General features: G+C 41.7%; 1 protein-coding gene and 1 pseudogene across 4 annotated transcripts; one reads left to right on the forward strand and one right to left on the reverse strand.

Annotated features, from left to right (window-relative positions):
* Positions 1-1,954: 1,954 nt before the first annotated feature.
* Positions 1,955-8,041, forward strand: LOC139374449 (uncharacterized; annotated as a pseudogene).
* A 2,193-nt stretch (positions 8,042-10,234) lies between these two features.
* On the reverse strand, positions 10,235-23,153 carry LOC139374188 (ensconsin-like). Of its 4 annotated transcripts, none has more exons than XM_071115202.1 (17): positions 22,640-23,153; positions 21,395-21,517; positions 20,891-20,965; positions 20,477-20,635; positions 19,415-19,578; positions 16,919-17,021; positions 14,780-14,905; positions 14,254-14,456; positions 13,747-13,919; positions 13,174-13,553; positions 12,839-12,992; positions 12,388-12,580; positions 12,123-12,227; positions 11,873-11,908; positions 11,357-11,547; positions 11,193-11,245; positions 10,235-10,854 (listed from the first exon to the last, which is right to left on the reverse strand). In XM_071115202.1, the coding sequence occupies exons 1-17, from the start codon at positions 22,794-22,796 to the stop codon at positions 10,844-10,846; spliced, it is 2,406 nt and encodes an 801-aa protein (XP_070971303.1). In that variant the 5' UTR covers positions 22,797-23,153; the 3' UTR covers positions 10,235-10,843. The 4 variants fall into 4 exon arrangements, with proteins under 4 accessions (XP_070971303.1, XP_070971302.1, XP_070971301.1 ...); XM_071115201.1 differs by having other exon boundaries at positions 13,195-13,553; positions 14,254-14,480; XM_071115200.1 differs by having other exon boundaries at positions 14,254-14,480.
* Positions 23,154-23,448: the final 295 nt, after the last annotated feature.

Consider the following 23,448-nt stretch of genomic DNA (forward strand, 5'->3'; position numbering starts at 1 on the left):
GATGACGTTTCAGCCATGGTCTTCGATTTCACCAATGATCATCGCGGAGCGAAAGTATCCTCCGCCCATCTAACGTCCGGCTGAATCCAATGTAATTTTTTAGCAATATGTGTGCAATGTAACTTTTATCAATATGTGTGCAATGTAACTTTTATCAATCAGTAATATTTCCTTGGATAATATATAGATGAAAATGTATCCAAGACATTGCACATCAGCCATTTTTTTCATTATATCTGAATCTACTCTGCAGAACTCTACTTTTGGATAGCAATTAATTCACAGGAAAACGTATATGCATTTATCTTTTACGTATTTAGCATTTTAATGAATGTTAAGTCATATTTCGTTGTATGTAATGAACAAGCTCAGAATATGTGCAATGGCAAAGAAACATGCAGTCCCCACATACAGTTGCGAGTTCAGCAGGACGCAACGCTCAGATAGAAATAGCCTACGTAGAACAAACATACCTCTCTGACATGTAGAATCACATCAGCTCTAGCCATGGCATTTCTATATAGATTTTGTTTATTAATTAACTGACTTGAGTTAAATAAATGTATTTTTGTTTTAAAGGCTTGAGAAGAACACTGACACCTGCGTGCTGCTACTGGAATATTACGAATAAGTAACCCATAGCCTACTTGAAATGTATTTGAACAATATCAATGTTTTACTATAGTGAATGTTTTCACTTTACTTTGGAAATGGCCACTAAAATATGTGAAGTGTGCGCAACTGCTGAAGAACTTCGACGCACATGTAAAGAGATTGTCAGCTGAACTTCTTAAAATGAAGGTGTATAAAGGCGCTGTCAAGATGTAACGTTAGCTGTCTGAGGAAGAAGAGAATCTTTTGCGTCCTATACTTCTGAGCTGCACCAGATACATGCAGTTCGTGCACTGCTGGACACATGCAATGTAAATGGATGCGTAGTGCACTAGTCTAATAACAGGTTTAACCCCACTGCCCAACCCAGTATTGTCTACAAGCATTAAAATGTATACAAGCATCAGGAAATCATGGGGCAGTGTTAATTTATTTCACACCTCAGTCTGAGTAAGTGTCGTTTTGAGTTGCTGATTTCAGCATTTAGCCCACTGGAAGTGTCATGTTTATTCGAGACAGCTGGTTATAAGTTTAATAGTCGATCTGCTTTGTCATTGCTGTGCAGTGAGGTATCCCATCACTTTAGCTCTCAAACTCGAGGCTGCTTTCTGCCTTCTCCCTGCAGTTTTCAGCCTTAGCTTCGACCACGACTGGTTCATGTGAACTACAACTCCGACACTGTGTTTAAACATTTAGAAGCGTAAATCATCGCTTGCGATGCAGCTTTCGAAACATATGTCCCTTATCTTTCCTCAGCAAGAAACAATCCTTCAAATAAAAAATACACTTACTGTGACATTTGTGCAAAATCCATGCAGCTATGGGTGCCTCCATTCAACGAAACTACACTTCCAGAGTTAGCTTACACACAGGTGTCGGAGCATGCTAGATAGCTAATTAGCACAGGTCTTGTTTTCCGTAAACAATCATTGGAACATGGAGACATGACCATGTGAGAACGCTAACCTTAACCATATCAAGGTGTGTATCAATTTGACCTTCTGTTTTTTGAAAATGAAGGTCCTTGTGTTTCCAAAACCATACCGCCAAAAAACGCGTGTGAATTGGGCGTTGGGCTCTTAACAAAACTCCATATAGGAATATGATTGGTGACATTGATTGTTTTCATTCTGTCTTGACTCTTGTTGCAGTGGAGTCTGCTTTACCTGTTGCTCTCCTGGAGCCATACACAGCCCTGGAAGTACAGAGGACCACCTCTCTGTCATTGGTTCATTTGGTAGTTAAGAAACAAAGGTATTTACACACTTACACAGTCTTTGCCACGTGTCAAGATTTAACACTGTACTATTGTTTTCCAGTGAGTAAGGAGAAGGGAATTGGGATGCTGGTGCCCCTGCTAGAACTGCTCCAGTCTGGTGACCCCACTGTCCAGTGTAACTCCTGTCAATGTGCTGCCTTTACTGGCCTCCTCAGGTTGGTGGACTACTGTTGTCACTTTTGATTTTGACTTTATTGATTCCCAGAGGAAAATAATGTCCCAGGCTTACACAGAACAAGATCACTACACAAGGCAATACAAACATTACAAAATCACGTGCTGGTGCTATTGTCAGTGCATTTCATGTTTACAGTCAATCAGCCTGGTCTCATAGACTAGACATACATAGTAAATGTAAATCTGGGATACTCAAATTAGTATGATATGTTTCGAAGGGTTACATAAGACAGATGGTTACTTAAGACAAATGAAAGTAGGGTGGATGGTCAGGCTTTTAAGTCAAATCTCATCACAGACAACTTTAGCATTTTAGCTAATTAGCAACTTTTCAACTACTTGCTACTTTGCAACTACTTAACATGCTAGCTAATCCTTCCTGTAGCTCTAACATTAACCCTTTCAGCTATCCCTTTAACATAACTCCTAAACTCAACACTAGCCTAGCCTTTCTAGCGCAGGCGTTCCGCTAGTGGAACCCCTCGACAACATTCCACTGAAAAGGCAGTGCGTAAAATTCAAAAATATTTTTTAGAAATATGTAACTTTCACACATTAACAAGTCCAATACAGCAAATGAAAGATAAACATCTTGTTAATCTAACCTTCGTGTCCGATTTTTAAAATTGCTTTACAGCGAAACCACAACATATGATTATGTTAGGTCATAGCCAAGTCAAAAAAACACAGCCATTTTTCCAGCCAAAGATAGGAGTCACAAAAAGCAGAAATATAGATAAAATTAATCACTAACCTTTGATGATCTTCATCAGATGACACTCATAGAACATCATCTTACACAATACATGTATGTTTTGTTCGATAATGTGCATATTTATATCCAAAAAATCTCAGTTTATATTGGCGCGTTATGTGCAGTAATGTTTTGTTCCAAAACATCCGGTGATTTTGCAGAAATACTCATAATAAACATTGATAAAGATACAACTGTTATTCACAGAATTAAACGTAGACTTCTCCTTAATGCAACCGCTGTGTCAGATTTCAAAAAAACTTTACGGAAAAAACATAATCTGAGAATGGCGCTCAGAGCCCAATCCAGCCAGAGAAATATCCGCCATTTTGGAGTCAACAGAAGTTAGAAATAACACTATAAATATTCACTTACCTTTGATGATCTTCATCAGAAGGCACTCCCAGGAATCCCAGTTCGACAATAAATGACTGATTTGTTCCATAAAGTTCCATAAAGTCCATCATTTATGTCCAAATAGCCACTTGTTGTTAGCGTGTTCAGCCCAGTAATACATCTTCATGAGGCACGAGCACTTCATCCAGACAAAAATTCGAAAAGTTCCGTTACAGGTCGTAGAAACAAGTCAAACGATGTATGGAATCAATCTTTAGGATGTTTTTAACATAAAACATCAATAAGCTTCCAACCAGAGAATTCCTATGTCTGAAGAAAAGCACTGGAACAAGAGCTAACTCTGTCGGGAGCGCGCATCACACGCCTGAGACACTCTGCCAGACCACTTACTCAAACAGGTCTCATGAGCCCCTCCTTTATAGTAGAATCCTCAAACCAGTTTCTAAAGACGGTTGACATCTAGTGGAAGCCGTGGGAAGTGCAACTTGACTCCATAGACACTGTGTATTCGGTAGGCCAAGCTTTGAAAAACTACAAACCTCAGATATCCCACTTCCTGGTTGGATTTTTCTCAGGTTTTTGCCTGCCATATGAGTTATGTTATACTCACAGACATCATTCATAAAGTTTTAAAAACTTCAGAGTGTTTTCTATCCAATACTAATAATAATAATATACATATATTAGCATCTGGGACAGAGTAGGAGGCAGTTCACTCTGGGCACGCTATTCATCCAAAAGTGAAAATGCTGCCTCCTATCCCCAAAAGGCTAGCTAATATTAGCCAGCTAGCTAACGTTAGCCACCTAGTTAGAATTCGTAACATATCATACGAAATGAGTGATGGACAACCACAAATTAATACATAACATACGAAATGTAACATATAATACAAAATATCGTAGCTTGAATTTACATACAGCATCATATGAAATGTTCTGAGACCAGGTTGAATCAATATGATCAGGTTTCTTTATTTTACTGCAAACTGATCTACTCATGTGGTTAGCATAGTTATCTATAACACAGTATGTTATACAGGAAACACTTGAGTGAGGGATACGAAGTACATTGAAAGCAGTTTTGTTTTTTTACCTTAATTTAACTAGGCAAGTCAGTTAAGAACAAATTCTTATTTTCAATGATTGCCTACGAACAGTGGGTTAACTGCCTTGTTCAGGGGCAGAATGACAGATTTTTACCTTGACAACTCAGGGATTTGATCTTGTAACTTTTCAGTTACTAGTCCAACGCTCTAACCACTAGGCTACCCTGCCGCTCCTAGGCTATGTGCTTCCACATGTGTGGTTCCTGAGGTAATTAAGCAATTAACGTCCTATCATGCTTAGGGTTATGTATGAAAATGCTGGGTAGGCCAGAATCTTTGCCATTATTTTGGCTACAATGGCTATGCCTCCATCCGATGACAAAGCCCCCATCTATAGGGCACGGGTGGTCACTGACTGGTTTGATCAGCATGAAAACAATGTCATATGCCAACTGAACAGTTATGGGAGATTCTTGAGGGGCGCCTGTGACTGCATTCACTTTAGGCCTGATACAGCGTTTTCACTTCTGGTGGAAGAATAGTGTCTCTCTCTAAGACATCAGTCAGGAAGTAAAAGCTTGGTTGCAAATGGGTCTTCCAAATGGACAATGACCCCAAGCATACTTCCAAAGTTGTGGCAAAATGGCTTAAGTCAAGGTATGGGAGTGGCCATCACAAAGCCCTGACCTCAATCCTATAGAACATTTGTGGGCAGAACTGAGCAAGAATGCCTACAAACTTGACTCAGTTACAAGAGCTCTGTCAGGAGGAGTGGGCCTAATTCACTCAACTTATTGTGGGAAGCTTGTGGAAGGCTACCCAAAACATTTGACCCAAGTTCAACAATTTAAAGGCAATGCTACCAAATACTAATTGAGTGTATGTAAACTTCTGACTTCAACTGTATATGCCTTCCTTCTTGCTGGTTAGTGAAAGGTGAAAGTCATGGCGCATATGTGGGATGTTGTGTTTTGTCAACATTTTATTCTAACCCAACATGACTCTGTTTTCCAAACAAGATGTAATCTCAATTTGCTTCAATTTTGTTGTAGACTCAAACAGAGAAGATATCGTGTCATCTGATTGGGTGATTCCACTACTGGGTTTAGCCAAGCATTATGATCCTCAAATCCTAAATAATGCAGTTTGGGCCCTATTAAACCTCACACTGTCTGGTAGGTCTGCACAGGAATATGTCCACCAGTAGATAATATACATATCTCCGGTTGCTGCCACATCCTGGGTTGTTGCTGTGTTAATATGTTCAAAATGGTTGGAGTTTAAATGACACATTAGTTGACTGTGTTCAGCTTGTTTGTTGACATCGAGATCAAATCAAGAATAGATTGTGGTCCCAACATGAATTGTGAACCCCCCTAACTCACTCCTAGACATACTCACCGGCCAGTTTATTGGGTAAACCCATCTAGTACCGGGTCGGACCCCCCCCCCCCCTTGTCTCCAGCCTGAATTATTCGGGGCATTCTATAAGATGTCGGAAATGTTCTACAGGGATGTTGGTGCATGCTGATGCGATGGCATCACGCAGTTGCTGCAGATTGGACGGCTGTACGTTCATGCTGCGAAGCAGCCTGTTCCATCTCATCCCAGAAATGCTTTATTGGGGTGAGGTCAGGGGACTGCACAGGCCACTCAAGTAAACTGAACTCGCTGTCATATTCCAGGCAATATTCTTCCACTCTTCAAATGTCCAGTGTTGGTGATTGCGTGCCCACTGGAGACGCTTGTTGTTGCGATAGCCCATCCGTGACAAGGATCGACGAGTTGTGCGTACCGAGATGCCGTTCTGCACACCACTGTTGTACTGCGCCGTTATTTGTCTGTTTGTGGCCTACCGGTTAGCTTGCACGATTCTTGCCGTTCTTCTTCGACCTGTCTCATCAACGAGCTTTTTTCGCCCACAGTACTGCCACTGACGGGATGTTTTTTGTTTGTCACACCATTATTGGTAAACCCTAGACACTGTTGTGCGTGACAAGCCCAGGAGGGCATCCGTTTCTTAGGTACTGGATCTGGCACGACGATCAGACCACACTCAAAGTGGCATAGGTCACTTGTTTTTCCAATTCTAACATTCGATCGAGCAGTAACTGAATGCCTGTCTGCCTGCTTTATATAGCAAACCACGGCCACGTGACTTACTGTCTGTAGAAGCGATCCATTTTCGTGAACAGGGTGTACTTAATAGACTAGGCAGTGAGTGTATGTCTCCATATCTGGCCAATAATAAGTGTACCTTCTTTTACCTGTCCATTAACCTTGCATTGCATCAGCCTGCATTAGCCTTGTTCTTTGTTTCTAGAGAGGATGATGAGTGCTATGTCAAGAGGGAGCCATTCCTGTCCTGACACTTCTGTTTCAGTCCTCCAACTATGAGGTCCAGGTTTAAAAACAAATCAGCTGTCACGGTCTCCTGTACATTAACCAAATGTCGCTGCATAAAATAAAACACATTAAGTATCAGTGTGCTGCAGGTAGTTTTGTATTTATGAAACAGTTGGAACAAAATGATGTAGCACAATGGTCAATGTTTGTGCTTCCTTTGTCACATGGTGAGCTTGTTAATAAATGATCAAGCTGACACACATTCTTCCTGAATGTCAGTTCTGCAGCTGCTCTGCCCTAAGCAACATAGCCACTGTCCCTGAGCATCATCCCAAAATGTTGGGCATTGGAGACCGTTTTCTGTTGAAGTCTCTCCTGACGCTCATGTCCTCATCAGTGCAAAAGGTAATGTTTGGTCTAAACTGAGCTTATGTCGAACAAATGTCACACTCTGAACCCAGGTCTGCATGACAGAATAGCTTTCAGTGTGAAGTACTATTTCTGGTATTTCAATTACTTTTCAATACATTTCAAAACAAGTATTTAGATCATCTTTATTTGAAAAAACAAGTAGTTGAATAATGGAATGTTTTTGGAAATACATTTGTAAGCTATTTGAAAGTACTCCAATACACTCTCATGCAGTTAACCCAAAATACTTTCAAATACTATTTGGTTTTTACAAATAACCATTCAAATACTCAAATAAAATTACTTGTTTTGGGCTGTGTATTTGAAAGCACTCAAATACACAGAATAAAGTACTTTAAATAATAAAAACAGAAATACTCATGTATTTGAACCCATATCTGCTGCCATGTAATATTTTTTTTACACTTGGGGCTCCTGAGTGGCACAGCGGTCTAAGACACTGCATCTCAGTGTTTGATGCGTCACTATGGACACCCAGGTTCAAATCCAGGCTGTATTACAACCGGCCGTGATTGGAATTCCCATAGTGCGGTGCACAATTGGCCCAGCGTCGTCCGGTGTATGCTGTCATTGTAAATAAGAATTTGTTCTTATTAACTGACATGCCTAGTTAAATAAAGGTTAAAAAAATTAACTCAGCCAAAATGTTTTTATTTTATTTCTAGAATGCATCCCAAGCTTGCAGATGCCTTCAAATCTTTTCAGTGAATGGTAATTATAACGTGTAACCAGGGAACACACCAATTTAACGTTATGAGGCACATATTCAACACAGATTGTGCAGAGCCTTGTGGATTGGCTGCAGTGAGTGTGATTGTTATGCTTTATCTTGTGGTTGTGACCCAGGAGCAGGAGCAGATGCTGCACCGGTGGGTTGCCTCTGAAAGCTCTGCCGAGCTCCCCTGCTCTCCTTCTGGCTGCCACTGCTATAACACCACTGTCTGAGCTATCTACACAGCAACCCAATAGAGCGAGAATTTTCATAATAGATAATGATGTTGATGGGGGCAGCCTCAAAGTTAGAGGTAGCCAGTAACTGGAGGGTTGCTGGTTTGAATCCCAAGGCCGACAAAAAAATCGAAATATAATATGATGGTGATTAAAATTGATGTTCTTTGTTCACGTGTTAACAGTCAGTATTCATTGGGTTTCTTTCCAGGAGAGTGATGGGCAGCAGGTAATAACTGCATGGCCATTACATTGCTTAATTCGAGCTGGTCTGCTAAAGGGAGTTGGACTGTAGATGTGGTTTCCATCTAAATGTTCATGTTTTAAAAGGCTCACTTATCAGTTTAGCATCCCTATGGTCCTTCGAAAAGGATATAGAGATACCGACCTGGTCATGTGATGTTATTATTGTAAAAAATATTGGCAATCATACAAATGTAGCTGATATTGGGAGCCATGCACTGTCATTAAAACCTTTGTTGTGTTGTCTAGGCCTTGATGGACAGTGAGTGTGTAACAGGACTTCTCAAGACCCTTGTGACTGTTCTGTAACTTACTTCCTGTTTGTATCATCTGACCAGCTGGGGTGAGAGGATTGGGGTCAGTTCCATTTCATTTTATTTAACTAGTCAAGTCAGTTAAGAACAAATTCTTATTTACAATGACAGCCTACACCAGCCCAAACCGGACAACGCTGGGCCAATTAGGAGTCCCAATCATGGCCGGTTGTGATACAGCCTGGAATCAAACCAGGGTGTTTGTAGTGACGCCTCTAGCGCTGAGATGCAGTGCCTTAGACCACTGCGCCACACGGGAAGCCAGTTAATTCTGCAATAAACTGAAATTCTTTTCACTCACTTCGATCGCATTTGGCCACAAAAATGACCCCTGAAGATGTTTCAAATTTTTAAATGCAGCACTGTCCTATAGGTCTGCTTCCATTATCAGCAAACTAGTGATGAACGGTAATATGCATGTATTTTGTTTGTTTTCTAGTTCCTTGATTTGATCTGTGATTGGTACAATGATTGATAGTGTATTTCTAGCATATATATATATATATATATATATATATATATATATATACATATACATATATTTTCAAATGCTATACTGTGTCTGTAAGCCAGGTTGTTCCATTTGTGCTCTTCCATGTATTTTTCTTGTTGCTCGTATATCATACAGGCATCCAACTACTGACACCACGCTTCCCTGCCATCTCAGAATATATATTGATGTACCTCAAGATGTACCTGCCGGGGACTAGTAACCGAAAGGTTGCAAGTTCAAATCCCCGAGCTGACAAGGTACAAATCTGTTGTTCTGCCCCTGAACAGGCAGTTAACCCACTGTTCCTAGGCCGTCATTGAAAATAAGAATTTGTTCTTAACTGACTTGCCTAGTTAAATAAAGGTTAAAATATATATATATATTTTTTTAAGAATCAGGAAGTGAGATTCCAGCAGCTGGGCATTATGCAACCTCAAGAAAAGTTTGTCATGGTTTTGTAACAAGTTTGCCAATCACGCTGTCTATGCCTAAAAATAGCACATTTCTGTAGTTAATATCTCAGTCAATAACATTACATTCTAGTAACTTCTCCTGAGCAAGTTAGTACTATTGGATTAACATAAGGGCAGGTACATGAAGTTATAGTCAAAATGTTATGTCATGTTATTCTTCAGACTGAGAGGTGTCCGTGGTGATGAGTGGTAGTGTGCTGGATGAGCAGCTGAAGAGGGTGCATGCACAGACGGCACAGACAAGAGGTAGATCATTCAGAAGCCTCCGTCCTCCTGACCTGTCCACTGGAGCCCTCTCTGCCTCAGGAGACAGACTGAGATGTGGGACATGCGTATCACTGTTTGTCCTGACTTGCCATTACCTTTGAACATGACAATAATTGCTGCGGCAAGTCATGATTATGATGGGGTGTGTTATTTTTGAGTGTTTACACTGGTGTGTTCTGAGGGTTTACATCCATATTGCACTGGTGGATATATTTATATATAATATACCGAATTCAAAAGCTTTGTATCAGCGCATTTCTTTATTTGTTTTTACACTTTTGTACATTTTAATAAACAGGCATACATTTTACACTTCAGACTCTTTTTATAATTTGTTTTCTAAAATGATTGCACAATTTCCAAGAAGGGGACAGCCAAAACACTTTGCAAGTGGTCAACCACGAGTGAGTATAGTACTATAAACCACACATGTACTGTAACTATTCTGAAAATAAGTTCCAGAGCAGATTTATATATTCCACAAAAATAGGGAAAGTCAGACAAAGTGATCTTTATTTGAACTCAAAACTAAAGCTTTTATTCTGAGACTAGTACACAAGTTCCAACACACAAACTATCCTACTATCTGCAAGGCAAAGTGCTTTAGTCAACGCTTCGGGAATAAGCTAAAGCACATGACTAAAAACATCAGTCATGAATTGTGAAACAGAGAGAGAATACATCTTTTCACAATGGATTGCTGACTCCCACCGAAGCGAACTCATTTTTTATCACAGTTTAAATCTGCAGCTATGCGGCCTGAGCCCTCATTTAGACTAGATAAGACAGTCATTGCAGAAACACTGAACAAACAAGCTCCCATGTCCAGTGTGGTAGAATGTAGATAGTGATACCACATGCAGCTCGTGCCACTTTGGATTAAAGAGAAACGTGACCAAATGGTGGTGATCGACTCCGAGATAGGAAAGTCTTCCAGGGAAAAGGAGTGTGCGTTGGTTTCACATCACATGCGCTCTCTCAAAGTGCAGGACAGGAAAAAGAGTGCAGCTATTTTTTTCTTTGTTGATGAAAGGAAAAAACACCACAGCTGTGGAAAGATTCTTGGATGGGTTGTCTCCCCTCTTTGATCTGTACGATACTCAGATAACTTCTAAGGAGTATGTAATAGAAAAGGGTTAATATGATCAAATCAGTTGATTCACTTCATACTTAGCTTAGACTCAGAAGCACATGCAACAAACATTATTGAAAGGCCTTAACTATGCAATCAGCTTCATGGTTCGATTCACACACAGTCTCTCAAGATTCAATCATCTATTGGGGTGTGGGGTGGTGATTTGCTATGGGGGCCCACTGCCCACTGCCCAGCCCACCCTTTCACTCCTGAAATTTGAACCATAAGCTCTTTTGTTCAGGACTCGAGTGTAATATCTACATAGCATAGAGCGTATAGATGAGCTGACGGAGGATCTGGTAATGAACTCTCACCTGCTCGCTGATGGGACTGGATCTCCTCCATGCCTGTCAGAGTTCTCAGGGACCTGAATGAATGAACCAAAACGTGCTTGTCAACAAATACAGTACATCACTTCTGATGACAAGCATCACAAGACATGATCAGACAGACAAACATAAATATACTGTGGATATACCTGCGTTCTTTGAAGGCCACAACAGGAACCATGTCTTCTGTGTCACAAAGACCTAGCTTGGACGGCTTGGTCCCTGTCCCAACCTCTTCTAAAGTGCCTTTGATATTCTTAACAGGTTCAGTGTTCTCTTTTGGTTGGGCTTCCTCTGGAGAGGAGGAGTTACCGTTTGAGTTCCCATTCAGGATAGGCTTCTGCATGAAAACAAAATAATGTACATTTGGTCAAGGCAAAGGCGAGTTCTGTTTATTTTTAAAAAAGTAAAGTATGGTTAATAACGTTGATATTTGAGGCTGTGTTTTGCTAAAACCACTGTACCTTTGGGATGGAGTTCTGCATTAAAGTAATCACATCAGTGTGGTCAAGGGCAAGTTTGGTTTGGTTTGTTTTTTAAATGGTTAACAACTATGATACTTGTATAAGGAAAATACAAGTGTTTTTTTGTTTCATTTTAAGCCAAAGATGGGTAAACATTGGGAGGTGTGGCAGAACCCGAGTGCTTCAGGGCAATGTTCTTACTTCTTTCCTAGTTCTCCTCATGATCAACTCCAGTCGCTGAAAACAAAAAGAGGTCTGTTAAAAGTCTTGAAAGCTTTTATGATAAACTATCACCCGCTAACCTCCCTCCATCCCATGTATTGAAGTTCCCCATGAGCTCCACTGTACAGGGATCATGGTTGCTGCTTGTAGTCAATTGTACACAATATGGATCCACAGATTATCTTAGAAGCATTTCAGGATGATCAGAACATTTCTCTCTGTCTCTCACCTTTTTTCTCTCCTGTCGTTGTTCCTCCTCCTCCTGGAAGTGTTTTTCTCTCTCCAGCCTCTGCTGCTCTGCCTTCTCCCTGGCCTGGGTCTCCTCCTCCTCTCTCTGGGACACAGAGAACGGAAAGGTCAGAACGGGACAATGTATTACTTAGTGTTTCAGTTATATATCCATCTATATCCTTTGAAGGTACATAAATATCTGATGGCAATCTGACTCAAGCACTTTCTAGCACTGTACAGTATTCATAGACCATATCCCTCACCTGTTTCTGGAGGAGAGCAGCTTCCTGCATGGCTCTGAGGGCTTTCTCTTCTTCTGCACTGGCTCTCTCCTCCTCTGCATGTTTCTGCTCCTCTTCCTCCCTCCTCTTCCTCTCCTCTACCAGCCACTTGGCCTCAGCCTCTAGCCGTGCTCGCTGCTCTACCCTCCTGCGTTCCAGCTCCTCTCTGCCTCGCCTGTGATCCCACATAACATAACATTTGCATAACACCACACCATACATCACATTACTATACAAATGAATCTGAACCTCTGAACACATGCTAAATGCCCTCTTGGACTCCCTAAGCTGACAAATAGGTCCACAAGACACAACTGCATACTTGTATTTTACACGAAAAGATTACTCAACAGATTGTGTTCATACTGGGAAGATTAATGTTGGGTCATTCGAGAGAGAGATGGGAAGATGTAAGGTGTCCCTCCCTCCGTACCTCTCAAACTCCTCCCTGCGCAGGCTTTCCTCCTCCTCTCGCTCTCTCTTCAGGCGGGCCTCTCTCCTCTTCTCGGCCAGGAGACGCGAGGCCTCCTCTGGGTCCATGGTGCCAGCAGAGGGCCTTGGGCTGGGAGTGGCTCCAGGAGGGAGGGCTGAGGAGGTGGACATGTCATAGGAGTCACTCTGAACCAAAACACACTGATCCAAATTTCCTGATTGTTTTTCAAAGAGTAGAACTGGATATTCTTCATTGGAATTGACCCCAATCCCACACTCAATAATACAATATCTGAAATGTACCTAGAAAATACATAGTAGTTGATGGTGCTGTACCTTTCACTTTCAGATGCTCACCCTCATCTGCACTGCCTTCAGTACTAAGTGTGGTTTCTCTCTGAGTCTGAGGTTCTGGGGAGTGTAGGAATGGTTGGACCTGGTCCCACACTGCAGCTGGGGTCCTGATGGGCCGTGAGTTCCCAGGGGACAGGGTAGGGTTGGGGACTGGAGCCCCAGGAGAGATGGTCTGGCTGGCCTGTGAGTTCCCAGGGGACAGGGTAGGGTTGGCGACTGGAGCCCCAGGAGAGATGGTCTGGCTGGCCTGTGAGTTACCAGGGGAGAAGGTAGGGTCGGGGACTGGAACAGTGTCCTCCTCTGGTACAGGGTCCAGTTCCAGCTCTAACTGCTGTGATAGGGGCTGTCTGATCACAGGTTTGCTGGGGGGAAAAAGAAGCGGAGAAGACTTTTGTTTAGATAAATAAGTAAACAACATCAAAAGGTGGGGGTTGGTTGCACAATATGCACAATATACTCAACAGAGTGATATCATTGTATGAAAGAAAGATTCCGTACAGTAGTTTGTGTGAAAACAACATCCAGACACAATAACAGATGGACGGACAGTCATACCGTTCTGGGGAGGGCACTGCTGCGCTGCACTGTGGGTTTGTGGGTAACACTTTCACGCCAGTGTTGGGTAGTGGGTTTGTGGGTAATGCTTTCAAGGGAGCATTGGGTATGTGAGGCTGCTGAGTATTCCTCCTGGCCGTCCTCTCATTTTCCTCCTGCTGTGCTGCTTTTAACTTCGTAATAAATCAACAGGCATGTTACAAGATTATCTTTCTGCAGTCTTTTTGGGACTGCAGAAAGACATGAAAGTGATTGAGGCTTATTGCCAATAAAGGGTGTGACAATTAATATAATTTACCCAACAATATAGCATAAATATGATAGTGAAATGAGACAGAAGATATAGAATGGAATAGAGTCAGTTTATTGTCTTCCTCCAACGACATTATTTCCCACAAGTTCGTAAATTACACGGAGACAAACCAACAACACCATCCCACCAACCCAGTCGACCCAGACATTTACAATCATCTCTATGTTTACAATGACATTTCCAGCGGGTATTACCTGTGCTGCATTGATGGATCTATGGCTTGTACGGCTGGGACTGGGGGAGGTGGCTACCTGGTAGTTTGCCTGGATGATAGACCGGTAGTCAGCCCGGTAGTCTGTCCGGAGGTCTGCCTGCACCAGGTGGTGGTCAGTTGTGCCAGAGCGGCGTGGTGATTTGTGAGAGTTGGTGGCAGTGGCAGGCATGGAGTGGCATGAAACTGAACGGGGACAAATATGGACAACTGAACCAGTGTGTTTGTTTGTTTCATTGTTGTGGAGCAATGGAGTGAGGGTTAGCAAGTGATACAGTGAAAGAATGTAAGTGAGTCCAAAAATGGTTGAAAAAAGAAAAATAAGTAGAGTTAGTAAATTATTTACTTGAGAAGCCTTACCATTTTTTGTCGAAATGTAAATACTATGTCCAAATATCCATACATTTGAACAAAAAAATACACTATTCACATGTTCTTTTTTTATTAGATTGAGATCTGGTCTACATAGTTTTCTATGAATAACTGCTATTCTACATTCTGTAGAGTACCTTCTTCTTCTCTTGACTGACAATTATGACTCCTGCTCCTGCTCCTGGCTAGGTAGGAGCAGGTCGGGGTGAGGAGGCGACTGACCAGAGCCCTCTCCCATGCAGTCAGGGGGGAGCGGCGAGGAGCTACGGCAGCAAAGCCAAGCGTAGTGGGGGGAAAGCCAACACACAGGGACAGAGATAATGGTAGAAAATGCAGGACAGAGATAGAAAATACAAGAAAGAAAAGGTAGGAAATAGGAGGAAAGTGAAGAAAAATGAGGGTTAAAAGATGTTACAAGGGTGAAAAATAAGTTTGGTAGCATAAGGGTTAAGAGGATGAAAGTCAAAGAGACACTAAAAAGTAGTACACTAAATAGGAGTAGTACACTATATACAGTTGAAGTTGGAAGTTTACATACACTTAGGTTGGAGTCATTAAAACTCGTTTTTCAACCACTCCACAAATTTCTTGTTAACAAACTATAGTTTTGGCAAGTTGTTTAGGACATCTACATTGTGCATGACACAAATAACTTTTCCAACAATTGTTTACAGACAGATTATTTCACTTATAATTCACTGTATCACAATTCCAGTGGGTCAGAAGTTTACATACACTAAGTTGACTGTGCCTTTAAACAGCTTGGAAAATTCCAGAAAATGATGCCATGGCTTTAGAAGCTTCTGATAGGCTAATTGACATCATTTGAGTCAATTAGAGGTGTACCTGTGGATGTATTTCAAGGCCTACCTTCAAACTCAGTGCCTCTTTGATTGACATCATGGGAAAATCAAAATAAATAATTGTAGACCTCCACAAGTCTGGTTCATCCTGGGAGCAATTTCCAAACGGCTGAAGGTACCACGTTCATCTGTACAAACAATAGTACGCAATTATAAACACCATGGGACCACGCAGCTGTCATACCGCTCAGGAAGGAGACGCATTCTGTCTCTTAGAGATAAATGTACTTTGGTGTGAAAAGTGCAAATCAATCCCAGAACAACAGCAAAGGACCTTTTGAAGATGCTGGAGGAAACAGGTACAAAAGTATCTATATCCACAGTAAAACGAGTCCTATATCGACATAACCTGAAAGGCCGCTCAGCAAGGAAGAAGCCATTGCTCCAAAAGTGCCATAAAAAAGCCAGACTACAGTTTGCAACTGCACATCGGGACAAAGATTGTACTTTTTGGAGAAATGTCCTCTGGTCTGATGAAACAAAAATAGAACTGTTTGGCCATAATGACCATTGTTATGTTTGGAGGAAAAGGGGGAGGCTTGCAAGCCGAAGAACACCATCCCAACCGTGAAGCAAGGGAGTGGAAGCATCATGTTGTGGGGGTGCTTTGCTGCAGGAGGGACTGGTGCACTTCACAAAATAGATGGCATCACGAGGAAGGAAAATTCTGTGGATATATTGAAGCAACATCTCAAGACATCAGTCAGGAAGTTAAAGCTTGGGCGCAAATGGGTCTTCCAAATGGACAATGACCCCAAGCATACTTCCAAAGTTGTGGAAAAATGGCTTAAGGACAACAAAGTCAAGGTATTGGAGTGGCCATCACAAAGCCCTGACCTCAATCCTATAGAAAATGTGTTGGCAGAACTGAAACAGCGTGTGCGAGCAAGGATGCCTACAAACCTGACTCAGTTACACCAGCTCTGTCAGGAGGAATGGGACAAAATTCACCCAACTTATTGTGAGAAGCTTGTGGAAGGGTACCCAATACATTTGACCCAAGTTAAACAATTGAAAGGCAATGCTACCAAATACTAATTGAGAGTATGTAAACTTCTGACCCACTGGGAATGTGATGAAAGAAATAAAAGCTGAAATAAATCATTCTCTCCACTATTCTGACATTTCACATTCTTAAAATAAAATGGTGATCCTAACTGACCTAAAAGGGAATTTTTACTAGGAATAAATGTCAGGAATTGTGAAAAACTGAGTTTAAATGTATTTGGCTAAGGTGTATGTAAACTTCCAACTTCAACTGTAGGAGTAATACACTATATAGGAGTAGTACACTATATAGGGACTAGTACACTATATAGGAATAGTACACTATATAGGAGTAGTACACTATATAGGAGTAGAACACTATATAGGAGTAGTGTGACATTTGAAATGCAGCCTTTATTAATTTACCGCTCTTGTTGTCGGTCTTCCTTCCTCGAGAGCCCTGGCTGAGTCTCTGCTTAATCCTCTGGCTCTTCTCCAAGGTCTTCTTCACCACAGACTCATAGCGCTCCTTCAGACCACAACACAAAACCCAGTGTCAGTGATATAGTAGTCTCTTCCCACATCCACTGTAGGTACTGAGTTTGACTAGTGATACAGTAACTTGGTCCCAAAATCCATAACATCACATTGAGCCTTAAAATCGTTTAGCTTCAGATATGTACGCAAAATGTGGAACACAGCATCTGTAGATTTTCTTCTCCGTGGAAAAACTGTTCTTATTTGAAAAAGCTGTAAAGAAACACTGATGCCCACAATAGACACCTAAACCGAAGTAACTGTTGATCCATGCTGACCCAGCATGCCGACCTGGAACCAACAGGACCCTGAACAACTAGGAATAAAGTGACAGATAATAAACAGTAGCAGCAGCGTATGTGACGAGTCAAAAAAAGTTAGTGCAGAAAGGGTCAATGCAGATAGTCCAGATAGCTATTTGGTTAACTATTCAACTAAATATTTAGCAGACTAAGTCATAAATCTGCTAAATATTTAGTTGAATAGTTAACCAAATAGCTACCTGGGCTATCTGCATGGACCCTTTTTGTGACTCGTCACATACGCTGCAGCTACTGTTTATTATCTGTCACTTTATTCCTAGTTATATGTACATTACCTGTTAAAAGTATGGACACACCTACTCATTCAAGGGTTTTTCTGTATTTTTACTATTTTCTACGTTTTAGAATAACAGTGAAGACATCAAAACATGAAATAACACATATGGAATTATGTAGTAACCAAAAAAGTGTTAAACAAATCAAAATATATTTTAGATTCTTCAAAGTAGCCACCCTTTGCCTTCATGACAGCTTCGCACACTCTTGGCATTCTCTCAAGCAGCTTCATGAGGAATGCTTTTCCAACAGTCTTGAAGGAGTTTCCACATATGCTGAGCACTTGTTGGCTGCTTTTCCTTCACTCTGCGGTCCAACTCATCCCAAACCATCTCAATTGGGTTGAGGTCGGGGTGATTGCAGAGGCCAGGTCATCTGATGTTGCACTCCATCACTCTCCTTCTTGGTCAAATAGCCCTTACACAGCCTGGAGGTGTGTTTTGAGTCATTGTCCTGTGGAAAAACAAATGATAGTCCCACTATGCACAAACCAGATGGGATGGCGTATCGCTGCAGAATGCTGTGGTAGCCATGCTGGTTAAGTGTGCCTTGAATTCTAAATAAATCACTGACAGTGTCACCAGCAAAGCACCCCCACACCATCACACCTCTTCCTCCATGCTTCACGGTGGGAACCACACATGAGGAGATCATCCGTTCACCTACTTTGCGTCTCACAAAGACACAGCATTTTGGAAACTAAAATCAAAAATTTGGACTAATGTCCATTGCTCGTGTTTGTTGGCCCAAGCAAGTCTCTTCCTCTTATTGGTGTCCTTTAGTAGTGGTTTCTTTGCAGCAATTTGACCATGATGGCCTGATACACACAGTCTCCTCTGAACAGTTGAAGTTGAGATGTGTCTGTTACTTGAAATCTGTGAAGCATTTATTTGGGCTGCAATTTCTGTGATCTTGGGCTGCAACTTATGAACTTATCCTCTGCAGCAGAGGTAACTCTGGGTCTTCCTTTCCTGTGGCGGTTCTCAGGAGAGTCAGTTTAATCACAGCGCTTGATGGTTTTTGCGACTGCACTTCAAGAAACTTTAAAAGTTCTTGAAATGTTCCGTATTGACTGACCTTCATGTCTTAAAGTAATGACTGATGTTTGTCTTTGCTTATTTGAGCTGTTCTTGCCATAATATGGACTTGGTCTTTTACCAAATCCTCTGTATACTACCCCTACCTTGTCACAACACAAATTATTACCTCAAACGCATTAAGAAGGAAAAAAATTCCACAAATAATGTTTTAACAAGGCACACCTGTTAATTGAAATGTATTCCAGGTGAATACCTCATGAAGCTGGTTGAGAGAATGCCAAGAGCGTGCAAAGCTGTCATCAAGGCAAAGGGTGGCTACTTGGAAGAATCTCAAATATAAAATATAATTTGATTTGTTTAACGCTTTTTTGGTTACTGCTATGTGTTATTTCATAGTTTTGATGTATTCACTATTATTCTACAATTTAGAAAATAGTAAAAATAAAGAAAAACCCTGTAATGAGAAGGTGTGTCCAACCTTTTGACTGGTACTGTATACTACATATCTACCTCAATTACCTCGTACCCCTGCACTTCGACTCAGTACTGGTACCCCGTGTAAATAGCCAAGTTATCACTACTCATTTTGTATTTATTATTACTTTTCTATTATTTCTCTATTTTCTTTCTCTCTGCATTGTCGGGAAAGGCCCATAAGTAAGCAGTTCACTGTTATTCTACACCTGTTGTTAATGAAGCATGTGACAAATACAATTTGATTTGACCCCCCGGGCACAAGAACTCACTGATTCCTCCTTCATTCTCTGCCTCCTCTTCTCCTCCACGGCGGTGCGCCTCCTCGCCTCCTTCTCTCTCTGCTCCTGAAGCCTTCTCTTCCTCTCCTCCATCTGCTGCTCATAGTGACGCATGGCCCGCTCCTCTCGAGCCAACCGGCCCAGCTCTCTGGAAACTACAAGCACATTTAGTTTCGTTTGGTTTATTCAGTGGTTCTCAACCCTCCTTTGGTTATGGAGCCCTCAATCACATTTTGCTCTGCTCCGAAGTTCCCCTTCATGTAGGGTTGACCGGGGTCGGGTGTCACACTTTTTAGTCTTGTGTGTATTTCTCAGCACCAGTATATCTTACAAGACACTTTTCCATATTATGCATTTTCTGCCTTGAGAATAACATGACATTTTGAGTACATTTGTGTGTGTATCTGTATGTTTGCACATACATGTGTGCGTGCGTGTCTGGATGCGTGACAGAAAATATATGCGTGTGAGAGAGAGGCAACGAAGGGGGCTCTTTATAGCAACAGCACAAAAGAGCTTGGGATTTATTGTATACTGGCAGGGACAATGTTGACAATGACAACCAACCCCACATTCCATGTGACAACCATCCCCCCAAAGCTAATTAAGGTGCTAGTTACCACAATGGATGGCCTAGGAACTTGTTTGAAATATGGCTCCCCTTTTCAACAGACATAATTGTTCCAGAATTCTTCCATAATTCAAACATTTAAATAGAAAATACCAATAATTTATTTATTTAACATCACCTATGAAAAACACAAAATACCCTCAGCTCAATGTTTTGAAATGCTGACATGAATTGACCAGGTGGATGAGTTCTTTCAAAGAATTCACACATTTTAGATTTTAGATTGGGACTAATTAGCACTGTGACAACCAACCTGTGAGACAAACAACCCCGGTCTCCCCTACAACTGATCATTAGGCCTATGTTCTTATGAGTCTTCCCAAGTACCGTCTGGGTATAAGGCAAGGTACACCCAGTGGAACTAGTACCTCATATTGAGAACCAGGTTGAGAACCCCATCATCATGGGTGTTGGCTACATACCAAGCTGTTTCTGATGCTCCTCCCTCCGCTCCAGAGCAGTCCTCCTCTTCTCCTCCTTCTCTCTCTGCTCCTGTAGCCTCCTCTTCCTCTCCTCCAGCTGTTGTTCATAGAGACGCCTGGCCCTCTCCTCTCGAGCCAACCAGCCCAGCTCTCTGGACACTGCAAACACATTGTGGGACTTATTAGCCACAAAAATTACCAGTACCCTGGTCCCAGATCATTGTGCTATATAGCTAACTTCTAATGAACTCATTTGGCATGACAGTTTCCATGGAAGCTGGCAAAAAGACAGCACAAATAGACATGGACCAGGTTCTTAAAATACTTTCAAGAAATTACAAAAATAAGTGACGAACAATTGAGTGGTCTCATAGGTGTATTAGCTGTACCGTCATCATGTGTGGGTACACATACCAAGTTGTTTCTCGTGCTCCTCCCTCCGCTCTTTCGCTAGTCTCAGTCTCTCATCAACCTTCAGTGCCTGTGGGCCTGGAATATTAGAAAATATGTCCCATTCACTCTACATCAAGTACATACATTAAACAGTATGAGTTTGCTGACATTACTTATCATGACAAGGAGCTCAAGATGGTTCTACTGTAGCTGAAGCTTGGTTCAAATGAACTGTCACTATTTCTTTCAGTCAGAAAATATGTTTACAGTTGGGGGACTTTTTTTTAGACTTAAAGTTAAGACATTGGGGGGGAAAAGAACAATGTCAGGTTACACTCAAACTTTTGTAAGGACAAAGCATGAAATTGATAATGTCTTGATAACGGTGATGCACGTCAGAGGAAGACCACTCATGACAGATGACCCACAAAGAACAAGCAGTACCCCAGGCACTGAGAGAGAGAGCGAGAGAGTGAGAGAGCGAGAGAGAGAGAGAGAGAGAGAGAGAGAGAACTGATGTATGACCTGCTGGGTTTCCATGGCTACTTGTGTTGTTACTGATCACAGCTGATTTGACGGAGGCAGGGACACATATGACTGCTCTCCTCTTCTCTGAATTACGGGGCTTCATGTCGTCATTGCCTTTTTCTAAAACAAAATAAAGAATAAAAGAGAACATACTGTTCAGGTCCCTCTGACTTTTTCAGCTGACTCAAATGGACTGTTATTTAGTCAGAATCGTTAATGAGATGAGAATAAGAAATGATAAGTACATGTTTATGACAAGTATAACTGCATCATTATGGTTTATACCTGCTGGAAAAGTATGAGACATGACTACCTCAGAAAAAGAGAATCTTAGTATAAATTGCTTAATTCTAGAGGTAGGTAGGTCATATCATTCCAGTTGTCGGAAAATCGACTGGTCGTACTTAACCCAGGCACTAAGCCTCTAGGCTGAATGCTAGCTGTTAATAAAAGAGCTATTATAATGTGCCTGTTCCTCCTGTTGTGCCTTGCAGGGGTAAACAAATGCCAGCACCTGACACAAGTCTTCATGGAGATGGCTCAAACAAACAAGCAAATAGAGACAGAAGAGGATGAGAACAAAGACATGCTTCACAGGAGGTCGCTAAATAGTGATGTGAATTTTGGTGCAAGAGACGTACACCAGAAATTATCTTTGTCCTGCAAGAGATGGACACGCAAAAAAGGATCTTCCTTGACACTCGACACTATAACAATGGGCATGAATGTATCTTACTGAATCGGGCCTATGATGAGTGTTGATGTTTACCACAGAAGAGATAGAGGGTGGATTCAATAAGCTACATCATTACCTCACTGTTTACAAAACAAAATGGCAGTAGAGAATAGGATGAACGTCTATGTAGAAGTACGAGGCGATATCAGATCATCTGATCCATGGACATTTCCAAATTCCCCTGCCGTACACGCTACAAAATAAATCTAAGTTAAAAAATAATGACTTCATTATCTGGCCTAGATACATGATGGACCATCTCTCCACTGAGGATGAACTAGAAGGGAGAGCTTGATTCTGGCTGGGATAACCTGTCCTGTATACAAACACAGTGAACAGTAAAGCTACAATACCGACCTCCATGTCATTCCATAAACAGAGTGAACACTACACAGCAAATCTACCGTACTCACCATATCAAATAAACAGCTACCCACCACCCTGCATCCCTTCTTTTCTATAAACACAGTCAAAAATATATATAACATCAAAGCCACAGTACTCACCTCCCTGTCTCCCGGATCTGCTGTCCTTCTGGTTGTCTTGATTATCTCTGGTAGAAAGCCCCTTTCTGTCTTCTTGGGATACTGGCTTCTTGCTGGGGGTCTCCCTCTGTTTCTCCTGTATCACGGCCATGCTACTGCTAGGCACAGAGCAGGGCATACCACAGCTCTGCCACACAACACTCTCCTCCTCCTCTCCTCCTTTTATATTTCTATTTTAAGATGCCTGTACTTTACCGACGGTCCTCCTGGTCCCCTGTGCTCACTATGCAGCTGACCGACTGCCTCTTGCTTCAGCTGCTTGCTCATCTGGGCATTTCAAACAAATAAAAGAGAAAAAGGGAGTAAAAAAGACCCTTTGGGGTAAACTGATAGGACCAGCTGACTTGCTGGATTCTGGCTGGCTAGATCCTGCATCCAGGTCCAGTGAAGTGGAAAGCACAGATATGCATAATCCAAATAACACTGAGAAAAATCTGTGAGAATATAAAAGGTTTTTCCTCTCTCCCAGTTTCTATGAGGGTCCTTCACAAGCTATATTAGAGACATTGATGCTATATAGCTTTAGTGAAAAGCTATAACCTTTCTCTGGGGCTGGCTACTGTACGGTTACTTCCCTTTTGGATATCTCTCACAGCTCACAGACTCTGGAGTGCTACTCTGATCTCTTTAGCTACTGTCATGTACTGCCGTCCTGTCACTTTAATTCAACCCATCCCACCACCCACTGCTGAATACAAGCAGCCATAGACCTGCATCCCAAATGGTACCCAATTCCCCATGTGCTGCACTACATTTGACCAGGTCTCACG

This window comes from Oncorhynchus clarkii, chromosome 19, assembly GCF_045791955.1.
Source record: "Oncorhynchus clarkii lewisi isolate Uvic-CL-2024 chromosome 19, UVic_Ocla_1.0, whole genome shotgun sequence".
Taxonomy (NCBI): domain Eukaryota; kingdom Metazoa; phylum Chordata; class Actinopteri; order Salmoniformes; family Salmonidae; genus Oncorhynchus; species Oncorhynchus clarkii.